Here is a 12,013-nt window from a genome sequence, read left to right as displayed (position 1 = left end):
AAGAACTGTGTGGGATCCAGGACAACATGCACATTATACAAGTGGAGTGTGGAGTTTCCTCCCTAGTGGGACAAATTAAGGGAGGTGTCGTCCTCCGGAAAATCGTGGTGAAGCAAATCGAGCGCACCCAACCAAAATGCTGTGGGCGTGGCCTCTGTCGGTGATGTCATTCAATGACAGCTAGCTGTCAGAAAGTGAGTTCATTCCCCGGAGCCGAGGAGACGGAGAACCGTCGATAGGTTTTTGCCCTCCCGTTGGTATCCAGTACCTCGAATCAGCGACACAACAGACAGACCTCTCCACCGAGCCCGGCCATGGACGAGCAGGCGGGGCCCGGCGTCTTCTTCAACAATAATAACTCTATTTTACCCGGCGGTGGGAAAGGACCGTTGGCTGATGGCGACGCTGGGGAGGCGGCTAGAGCGCAGTACAGTATCCCGGGGATCTTGCACTTCCTGCAGCACGAATGGGCCCGTTTCGAAGTGGAGAGAGCACAATGGGAGGTGGAGCGGGCCGAATTACAGGTGAAAACCAACATATTTAACCCACACACGACCACATATTGGTGGCAGCACCGGAGCATTGTGTTATCCCTGTTTGGTAGCACGCTTTTGAGTTGCTCAGTTTGATTGTTCTGGCTAACAGGCTAGCTTGTTAGCTCGGTGGCTCAGGAACTAACAGAGCTGCAGCGCCCCCTGACCCGACCGCATGACGACTTTCCTCTGATTCAAACAGCTAACTTGCTAGCTACCTGACAGATGTGGTAAACAAGCTTGAGAGAAATGTGGTGTAACTTATTGCACCGGTCTGCCCGGACGTTTTAATTAAACGACCCACCATTAGCTAACGTTACTTTAACCAAGAAAACGTTAACGTCTCTGTCCTCATAGTGGTGAAGAAACACGCTCACAAATAACGTTACCTGATTGTATTCATATGACTGGTTGGCATCAGGTACATATTTAATAGTTAGGCAGTGTTAGAGCAAATAAACAACATGATAGAAGTAGTCTTCCTCAGTGGTTTGACCTGTTGAGATTTGTCACTGACACCATACACTACATTAAAATTGAGGAATCAGTATCTTGTATGAATACTATCATGTATTTATTTATTTTTTATCTAGCTGGATGCCATGTCACTGTCACCTATAAATATAAAATCTTCAATGGCATTTTGTCCACAGTTTTAAGCACCCTTCAATAAATATCTCATTGTTTTCATTAGGCCTTCCAGCCGTGGAAAATAGACTAGATCTGCTCTAAGGAAGCAGAAGGTTTTCCTGCTAAGAACCAGAATTTTCCAAAAGGAAACAGGATACAGTCTGGGAGGCTTGTTAGTCACTTTTAGTCTGCTAAACCAGAGGTTACTGTCTTTCAAGAAAGAAGTTCTATAAACAATTGGAAAAAAAACAAGAACAAAACAAGCCTGAAACTCTCGCTTAACTTTGTAGTTTGTTAAAATTTTGTATTGAAAGTCATTTTTCATGCTTTCTGTTAAGTGTAATGTTTCACTATCCTTCCCTGTCTCCTTTTGCTGTATCTTTGACTGCTTTGATGTCAGTACATTGCCGAGATATACTAACCTTTTTGTAGCAGGTGAGTATAGACAAAGCTGAGCCATTTTTCAGACGCTATAAGCAACAACCTGACATGATCGATGTTTCACACTTTAAGGATCTAGAATAGAGGAAACTAACTTTCTGCATCCTGGATAAACCTGTGATTTTGGCCTCTTGGATTTCAGTAAATATTATTACAACTCATTACAAACTAATGAGTCATTTCATGCCCTTTTTAGTAAGAAGAAATCCCAGGTTCTTCCTGTTTTGATGTAGCAGTACAACCACCTGACAGACAAATGCCAGAGAGCTGACGTTGAGTTGTGAAGAAAAGGGGGACAGTGTGTGTTTTGTGATTTGACAACGAGCGGCTCTATCTATAGACTGTCATCCAGTTAACAAAGGAACATGGAGGGCGACGCTGCATTGTGTCTTGATCGATGATGTAAGCGCTGCTCAGTGTAGTAAGACTTTGAGTCATCAGCGTCGGCTCAGTCTGGCCTGTGATATTAACTTCCTGCCTGCCGTTTTGAAGCACGCTTATCAGTGAGGCAGCAGCAAGCAACTGCGGCAAAGCAGAGTGAGCCTGCAAACTTCCAAACCACCCAATAAGGTGGTTTGTTTGTGGCGGCAAAATGGTGCGCGCTCGGTTTAAGTTCTTGTTTTTGTATACTCTCTCACTGCTGTGCAATGACCCCTAAATGTAAGGCTTCATTTGCAGTTCTTGCAACAGGGTATTTCACACTTGTGGCTCGCTCAGTATTTCAACCCTATACTGTCCAGGAGCTATCACAATAGATGTTGCCAGAAGAATTAGTGTTTTGTTGACTGTGAGCAGCTGCTGTTTTCCCTCTCTTAGTGTCTTCTTGTGCTGCATTGTAGCTCAGAATTTAAGATGATTTGGTGTCGAAAAGCTGGTCGTATATAACTGGGACAGCAATCTTGTTGTGTCCTTGAGGAATGAGGGGTACCTATTTGTACTTGTACATATAGAAAGCAAGTATAGCCTTCAGTGAAAGTGCCACAGCGAAGAAGAAAAGATAGAAACTCATTAAAATGAAAGGAAATAGACATGTATGAATAATGAAAAGTTGCAGTGGGCTGAAAGCCTTAATGGAGGAGCATGCCATGCATCCATGTTCATTCTGTTCCACTTTGCTGTTAGTGCAATATTTGTTTTCATCACATGCTTTTTTTTTGATCATAGAACCATACAGGTGTATGATTTAAGTTACTACATTTCCTTTATTTTTATCAATGATAATAATAACTCTTATTTCAGAATACTCTGTTCTTTTGGTTGCTGAAGAGAGTTTTTTATGGATGGATGACAGTTGAGGCTTCGGCCTACGTTATTGGCTGGGACAAAGGTGAACCCCAGGGCTTGTTAGGAATGCCGTCCAGCCAGGTCATGCTTAGAGCCACTCCTCTCTACTGGAGCGGCACAGAAGCACAGTATATGCCTGACTAGATCTGCTGCTGTGCTGGTCATGTCGAGTGCAGACGTTGCTGTCATCCATGATTAGACTCCAGTTGAGTGGTCACCGATAATCAATTGATTGACTGACCCAAGCTGATTTGTTTCATTATTGCTAGTGAAAGCTCACAGCTCTATGCTGTCCGTGTTGTCATCTTGGTGCTAAAAGTGGCTCAAGTTTGACACTGTGATGAGAATATGGGTGACCCAAAGTTGTGTTGACTCCAAGTCAGATTAATGGGGCTACATTAGTTAAGTCTATTCATTTTTAATTAGTGGAGTACACACTGCCTGCTGCCTTAGACTTGCAAACTCTGATTAGTGCAGGTCCTCTCCTGGACAGATTGATTAGGTTGAGTCGAGTTACGCTTGTGTGGCCCAGGCAGTGATCCAGTGTGCCTCATCAGCCCTCTAGTCATGGGGAAATCCCTCCTCGATGGGGGTATCTCTTTGCCAGAAGTATCTGTCGGCAGCCATAATTTGACACCGGGAGAAGGTCAAAGGTGATTCAGGGTGTAAGGTGGCTCTGTGTGAGTGTGAAGTGAAAAGTGGACCAGCTGATGATCACTCTGGTAGAAATCTCAGTTGTATTCCTTAAGGAACACCAGTAATACAAACAAGTGGAAGTGGCTTATGTTATTCAGCAGCTCGTACGCATGTTTGATGAGGCTGTAGCTAAATGTAGAGCAGGCTGCTGGAATTAGCCTACCTCATTTAGATGACTTAGTATTTTTGTCTGTTTACTTTTGCTCATGGTAATGCCTGAGGCTTATTCACCTCAGTAGTGCAGCACTCGGTGGGGGAAGAAGATGTATGATTTCTATGGAAGACACTGTACACACACATACATACACATATACATACTGTGGTGTTAAGAAATCCAAATGGGTGGGACCGTCATTCCTCAGTCAATACTACCTCCACCCCCAAGCTGTAGTTATTTTTGCTTGTCCTCTCGATGGGTGGCTACGAATGGAATTGTGCACACATGATAGAATGGCCTTCCTCAATATGCAGGGTTTTTCTCACTTTTGTTGGTTTCAAGGACCAACACGCTAATTTCAAGGACTACAAATGTTAAAACTAATTGCCTGCTAGTTTACATCGAATGCTGCGCAACTTGCCCACACATTTTGTCAGATATAGCTAGACCACAGAGAAGCAGCCCTGCACTTTGCCTCACCTTCAATTTTAGGAAACACTGCACTAATGCTTGATAAGACCCCCATAAAGCCATGGCAGGTCATATCAGTACACATTTTACTGTGTACAGATCACAGTGAATTGTTAAAATGACTTAGCCTGTTTTTTCCTGTGAGAGTGACTGAAGGGAGCCATGTTTACTCTTAACTAAAGCCCAGTCCTCTGAGCTGTGCTCCACTGTCCCTGTTGGAATCACACCAGAGCCTTTCACCAAGTGTAGGGCTGTTAATTCCCCTCTCCTTCCTCCATTCACACTTACAAGCTTCATCTGTCTACGTGGGAGTGCGGGACAGCTGCCTGGTTGTGCCTGCCTCCCCCCCTTTTACAGTAAATCTGAGGTCGCCGGTCTGTCAAAGCTGCAAATTTGTGTACTCATCAGTTCAAATTGCCTGGCTCTGTGTAATAGTAAGTCAGTCGGTGTTGTATTTTCTTGCCTTTTAAAATTATTTTTTGGCTTGGTAGAACTGTTTTGTTACACATACTTTGATAAGTCAGTCACCCAAACTCGAAACATTGGAGACCTGTTGTCACATAATTAGATTTTCCTCATACTTATTCTCATTCTGTCTTAGTTTAGTTCATTTTACAGGAAACTCAAACTTGAAGTAACTGCAGACAGAAAGGGGGCAAAAAGCCTCAAATAGTCTTAATGATGAGATCCTTTTTATCTGGTTTTATTTCATCTGCAAAGGTAAAAAAAAAAAAAGTACTCAGGTGGAAAAAGTGAATTAAAACTAGGTAAGGTTGTGCAAAACGACAATATTAGGTTATGAACGATTAAAATGTCTCTACGACCTGCCTTTACTGAGAGATTGGGAGTACTGTGCTACAGTGATTCTGCACGTTCCTCAGCTGTCCTGACACTGCTTATATACATGCATTCAAAGTTGTTTCCTCAGTCAAACCTCAGATCACGCTATTTGCTAGTCCGTTTTGCATCTCCTTGGACAGACACACCAATAAACCAATAATAGCAAACAGTCATATGAGCCTTGGACTTCTGTCCCTCCTCCTTTTTATTTGGCAACATAGCAGCATGGTTGATAACAAGGAAGAGATGGTTCCTAAAATAAGTTTGGCACTATGGGACTGGTGTAGATTTTCCAAAATTGACACAATTATTTGCAAAGTTTGCAACGACACAGTTCGCGTTGTGGATGACAGCATGACAAACCCTTTTAACCACCTGAAAAGAAAGCACCCCAAAGAGCATGTCGAATATGAAACTGGAAGGGGATCTCATGTGAGCCACACAGCCAGAGGATACAAGACCAAAACAAACAACTTTAACAAAGCCATTTGAGAAAAGCATTCTGTACAACAAGACAAGTAAGCACTGAAGAGAGGTAAATGATGCAGTGGCATGTTATCTGGCCAAGGATATGATTCCCCTTAAAAATGGTTGAAAATGAGGGTTTCAAAAGACTGCTAAGAGTAGCTCATCTGTGTTACAAGTTACCGCAGATATTTTTTAAACATCACCAGTCCATGGCTGCACTTGGAGTGCTGTTTCATGACTGAACACAAAATTCACAACGTCCAGTTTTTAAAAGAGGAAAAAATGACCTGCATGACCAGACAGTGAGTCTAACATGGTTAAGGCCTTGCAGCTGAACAGATAGACTGTGACAAAATATAAAATGTAGTCTCTGTTGTTGTTTTTGTTTTTTAGGTTTTCTTTCCTTGTGGGACTAAATAAGGAAATTAGTTTGCTAGCACTGCTCAATAACTTGCAAAATATAAACATGAGAAAGAATTATGATCCTGCCTGAAAAAAAAAATCATGATATATTTTTGCCATATTTTCCACGCCTAAAGTAGCAATATAAAGGATCTCCATGTTGCGACAGTATTTTTGAGGTTTCTTCCTTGTTTTTTTGTCTGCCTGGTAGCTCAAGCTTGAGTTTCCAGTTTTGCCCTAACTACATGCCAAAGATACACTGGTTTGCGTAGGCTCAGTATCCCCTTTTTTTTTTCTTTGTTCAGTTTATTTACAGTCCACCCAAAATAGTTGCTAGTATTATCATATTATTCTGTATCCTCTATCTCATATTTTCAGAAGCCATTTGCCTGCCTGTACTTACCACTATCTCAACAGCGGATCTCCAGGGTAGTTCATGCTGAAGTTAGACTGCTTCTGACCTTTTGTGGGGGTGTATATATGCGGAAAAGTGAAAATATAGTTCCAAAATAAGTCATTGCTTTAATATTTGTTTGATATAGTGACCTGAAGCTGAAAAGTGAAGTATAAGCTCTGTCTGGCAGCCTTGACATCCCGACGATGTTGAAAATAGAAAATAGAAGGCTGCTACCTGGTACTCAGATTTTCTATCTTGCAGTAACACACACACACACACACACACACACACACACACACACACACAGTGGAGAGGCCAAAGGGCACCAGCTGCCACCTTGCTACTCTTTTAAGCACTGACAGGCTTTAGGGGGGTCGTCTCTGTCTGTTCCTATGCATCAGTATGTTCCCTGCCACCATCTCTTACTTCAATTCATATTTGGATGCAAGACTACACTCTTGGCTTCTTTTGAGTTGCTTTCACAAATAAATATAAACCCACTCTCTCGATAAACTGTTCAAACTCACATTGTTGTTGATGTTGGCTAGTAGTTAGTGGACAGAAGATAACATTTTACAGGAAATGCATACTTAAACAGTCAGACCATTTGCTGTGTATGCACCGCGTCATACTTCTTGAATGAAGAGCCAGAGCCATAGTGTGTTTTTTGGGCTCATAAAAACTGTTGCAGTCTGTTTATATATATTTTTGTCTCCCATTTCCAAGATTATTAGCTCTGCATTATATCTTCACTCACTACATTGCCAAGTCGCCAACAGCTATCTCCATGATAAGCAATATACAATCCATGGGTGTTTTTATCAACATAGCTGTGCCAGAGCTGCACCTTCCAGTCGCAAAATCCCATTTGTCAGGGAAAACGCTGATGTGTTGAAAAATTCAGCTCTGTGCCTGCGTGCATGTGTGCCATGAAGCCTTATGCAATATTAATGCAGCAACATGGGATGCAGCACCCTCATCCTCAAGAAGCCCAACATGGTGCCTTTGTTTGCACCTCCTGCAAGGTAGCACCGCAGTGTCAACTTGATGTCTGCAATGTAACAGCAAAGTGTAAAATGGAGCTCAAGTGGAAACTATTGATGAGATGAAAACAGCAAATCAATGTCTCTGTGAGGGTTTAGGGGGGGCCGGATTGATATTTGAATGTGAGCAATTTTCTTGCTGCAGAGAACTATTAGTTCTCTTTCATCTGTATTGTAGGCGAAACACAAAGCTAGGATCGTTTCAGAGACCAGAGCTGGATTCCTTTTATTAAATCACAGTTTGAGCTGCCTGCTATCTCACCCTGACCACTTTCTGATTATAGCAATCCTGACTCTAGGCCTGCAGACACGAGCCAGGTGGATCTTTGTGTGACTTCTTTGTTTGCAGGAGTAGGATCCAGCTTTGATCAGAGCTTTTCAGTCTTCTGCGGTGTATTTATTCGTTTTGGACCAGTCGATTAAACACAGTAGTTCGTCCATCTACCTCCATGTTGGTCAAGAAGTCCAGCTGAGCTGTGAGTGATTTTGAGGTTACTATGTTTGAAAAATGGGAAACGGGTAATGTGTTTAAATATGTTCCTACCACAGACCGTAAAAATAAAACAACAACAACCTTACAACCTCTTTAAACCCTTGTGGTGGTGATTTCAAAAAAGGGGAAGTTAGGGTTTTTTTTTAAGGTTAGGACTAGAGACCAGTTTAACCAATGAAATTATCCTAGAAGTGTCAGCTGGAAGTGAATATGGTGTTAAGGGGATTGCCCACCCACCCCAACATAGCCTTACTTTGAAGAAATAGCAGGTCACTGTGAACATCAGCAGCTCGCTACAAAATGTATGTAAAATGAATACAGGGAAATGACAGTCTCTGTGACTGCTCCTTTCAAAATATATGGGAACCTAACGTTATGGATATCTATCTATCTGTGATAACTATGGTACGATGGTATTACAGAACAAAGGTGTGATACTAAAGTGCCAAGTAGATACCCAGTTTTGAAATTGATACTAATATCATGGTGTGTAGTATGTCCACACTGTGTAATGTAGTCTTTGCCTATCTGTTTTAATACCTGAAGCACTTAAAGTTGCAGTCTTAGTTAGAGGACTTTTTTGTTGTTTTTGTTGTTTACATTTCATACAGTTCCTCAGATTCCAAATAAGTATTTTGGTGGGAAGCTTTGTTTTCTGCTTGAAGTCTACAGGCCACTGTTGCTCTAACTCTTTGTTTTTTATTCTAAAGTAGAGTTTCTGCTTACTTGTTAATATTTATACGGTTTTTGAATGCAGGAGTGTGCGCTGAATGGGATTGCTGTTTTTGTCGTGGTATTGAATCAGGTAACGAGGATTGTTGAGTTTCGCTGTTATTGGCATCAGCTACCAAAACTCTGTTTTTGTGACACCCCTAATAGACATAATTTATGCAGCTTTGTCATAAGTGATTGTAGATGTTAATTAATAACCTGTGTAATGTGCATTGTTTTGGTCGGAAAATTATTTTGAGCTGAGGTCATAGTTTTTGTTGACAAATTGAAGAGACCCTGCTGTGGCCACTATACAATAGTTCCTATAGCACAGCACCTCTGTCTTGCCTGTGTTGTTTTGCTGCTTTTTGTCTGTTGCTATGAGTGTAATGGAATGTGTGGAATGTACTTGGCTAGTTATCAGGTCAGCCATCTTGGTGCTTACTGGTTTGTGGTAACTGTGAGAGTAAAGCCACTGTTCATTGAAAGTAAGGTTGTTTGCATTGTAAATGTAGGGTTTCCTTCAGCGCTTGTTCCTGCTTCGGCCCTGACCGCAGCCAAAGGGCCAGCATATGTGAGCCAGCGTATGTGACCATTTTTGTTTGTGTGTAAGCCCCGAGGTTGTGTGAATATCCACAAAATTAGAGTGAGCTCAGTCTTGCCGCTGAGATGTGCCGGTCTTTTCAACAGAGTTCACTGTGTCTCGTTTAAATGGCCTCATTGTGTTTGGGATGTCTTTGGTGATGACGCAAAACTAGTCTGTAAGAAAACATGTCTGGAATTCACAAAACTCATCTCTTAAGATCCTGTCTAATTGAAAATAGTTTGAGTGTGGTTTTACAGATATCATGCAATAGATGAATCAGAAGATACAGACTATGACAACTTGGCTGGAAATTCTTCTTCCTTTGTTTCGCTTTCTCTCTCTCATGTATTCTCTCCATGTAGGGCTAATCCACTATTGACAATGCGTGTCCAATAAATGACGATGTGCACGTTATTATTGTTGTCATGTCTCTGCTGCAACTGTCAAACTGAAGAAAACTGGTTTGCAGCTATGAATATTTCACTTGCCAGTTGGACTAGAAATCCTTACTCTCATCTGACATCATATAGACAAAAATACTCATGAGCGGTCATGTTAAATTAGTATGCTTTTGTGACACTCACCATTATGAAGCTCCATCTGCAGTTGGCTCATTCAACTTTGTGTGTATCTCCCCTCAAATGTCTCGCAGACTGGGATTCAGGCCATTTGCAGGAGAGGAACCATAACTTTTTTCCAAAAAGCCACAGTGCCTTGCAGTTCCTTAAAATGTACTCACCCCTTTTCCATATTTCATTAATTCAGCTGAGTTGTAGAGCAGAAAATTGACCCCCAAACCTGGACTGCCTACCTGCCAGAGTGGCTGTTAGAGCAACACAAACTAGATAACCTGCATTTGACTGGTGGCTGGTGTTATTTCCCTCCTTAGCCATTAGGCCATCTCTTCTGTCTCTCTTTCCTGTCTCTGAAAAGGCCTGAGCTCTAGTTGGATGCCCCATTCTACATGTCTCTTAATGGAATAGACTAAGGAGCCCTTATCCAGCAGCCCAATAATGCAGTCAGTGTGAGGGCTGGAATTAAATGCTTCCTGTGTCTCTTTATGGCCCGAGTTGACTCATTGCATTCCTCCCAAGGTTAATGTTTGATGGAGGAGAGATGTTGAGCCAGAGATTCACAGAGCTGCTCTTTACTCTATCTCTGGCAGAGCAGGACGCCAAGGACCTTGGGCCAGCCCTTTATCTGGATTAGGAAGTGAATGGTAGTTTACTATCTTAATCAACACAGATGTATCAGTTTGATCTACAGTGGAAAATGAGTCAGTGTGTTTTCTCTGGGTTTTGACCCTTTATGCATCCACTGAGGTGCATCCAACATAACAAGCTCTCGGCAGCCTATTTGTGGGCTAAATTTGTCATTCTGTCGGACGTGACAGAGTTGCAGTTTGCAATGTGTGGTCTTGCTTTATATTTTATTGCAGACATGAGTAAGATGTTTTGTCTGTTGAGGAAACCATGCTACTCTGCTAGAGGTTCTGTGTTGTGAATTTATTGGGATTTTCAGTCCTGTTCAGTGTTTTACAGCCAGTAAGATTAAATGCATGTAGCAGCACACCAAGAAACATTTATTAGAAAATGGCTCTGACTAATTAGCTAGTATTTGTAGATTGTGCTGGCCAGTTGCAGATGATACAGTTTCAAGGCCCTGGGGCGGTAGTGGTCCACACTAATCTTTGAATGAGAGCCACTTTAGCCAGACTAAGTTATTATGGGAGCCACAAAGTCTGGCCTTGTCCAAACAGTGATATTTTTCCATATGCAGTATTTTCCTTATGCTTTATTTCCATATGCCTAATATCTACCCCTTCACATGCCCCTTCTCCCATTCTCCAAACACAGTACAACGTCCATATTATATTTGTGGACATTTCATTTTTTCACTCCTTTGGGCTACAGTGGTTGTTAGTTATGTCCATATTTTATAATGTTCACCTCTTGATATTCACAGAAAAATAATCATAGTGGCCGCTGTGCAAAATATGTGGTGATGCTCAATGATGCTGGCGTATGCATGTGAACGGGTCTTTGTCAGATGGACACTAAACTCTGTTAACTTTCTTGTCGATCAAGAATGCATTAGTATGGATCCAGCCGAATACAGCTGCGCATAAAACAAGATGAATAAGGAATCGGAGACTCCCTAAATGTATTAGAGAAAGTGGGTCTGCTGTTCTAAGCTACCTTTCTAAAGCATCAACTATTGGCATGGATGCAGACTGCTAGTGTATGATTGACGCCAGCTGCACTTAGTACTCTGCACTTTTCTTTTTTCCTTATTTTGGAGAGCCGCAAATAACCGGCTTGGGAACAGTGTCACTCCGAGGACCTGGACCCCTAAATCCTAAAGGCACTGTGGAGAGCAATTTGTTATGATTGAATTCCTCTGCAGAAAAATGTGGATGGTATGAAATCCTGTTATTAATACAAGGCAGACTGAAGTGCTGTCGTGACTCATTGTTGCAGGCAGTACTAGCAGCATTACTTGCTATCCAAGAGAAGCTGTGATGCAGCCCACTCAAACTTGCACCATCCCCAGCATGTGAACTGAAACGCATATATTCAAGTGGGCTGGATTTCACTTCATTAATGGATAGTTTTAGGAAGTAAATTTGAACTCTAACTATAAAACTATTGTGGCCGTTTCTAGCTAAGTTTATAATACATCTACCAGGCATCCTGAAGTGGCTCTTGTTTTTACTGATGGTTCACTATACTTTGTTTTTTCAGTTGTGTTGAGCCAAAATAGTTTTTTTCTGGCATTTGCAACCATTATGCCATTATGCCAAGTTCATGCTTTTTCACTTAAGCTACAGAGTGCTACTTGAAGTCCACCGCTTCTACTTC

General features: G+C 41.9%; 1 protein-coding gene across 1 annotated transcript in view; it reads left to right on the top strand.

Annotated features, from left to right (window-relative positions):
- Positions 1 to 193: 193 nt before the first annotated feature.
- Positions 194 to 12,013, top strand: part of LOC115372318 (striatin) — a 33,166-nt gene continuing 21,346 nt past the window's right edge. The window contains exon 1 of the mRNA XM_030070113.1: positions 194 to 524. Within this exon, the coding sequence (XP_029925973.1) occupies positions 315 to 524 (210 nt within the window). The 5' untranslated portion in view covers positions 194 to 314. The remainder of the gene's footprint in view (positions 525 to 12,013) is intronic.

Source organism: Myripristis murdjan, chromosome 15 (assembly GCF_902150065.1).
Source record: "Myripristis murdjan chromosome 15, fMyrMur1.1, whole genome shotgun sequence".
NCBI lineage: Eukaryota > Metazoa > Chordata > Actinopteri > Holocentriformes > Holocentridae > Myripristis > Myripristis murdjan.
Note: the sequence above shows the minus strand (reverse complement) of the source record. Positions and strands in the feature narration are given on the sequence as shown.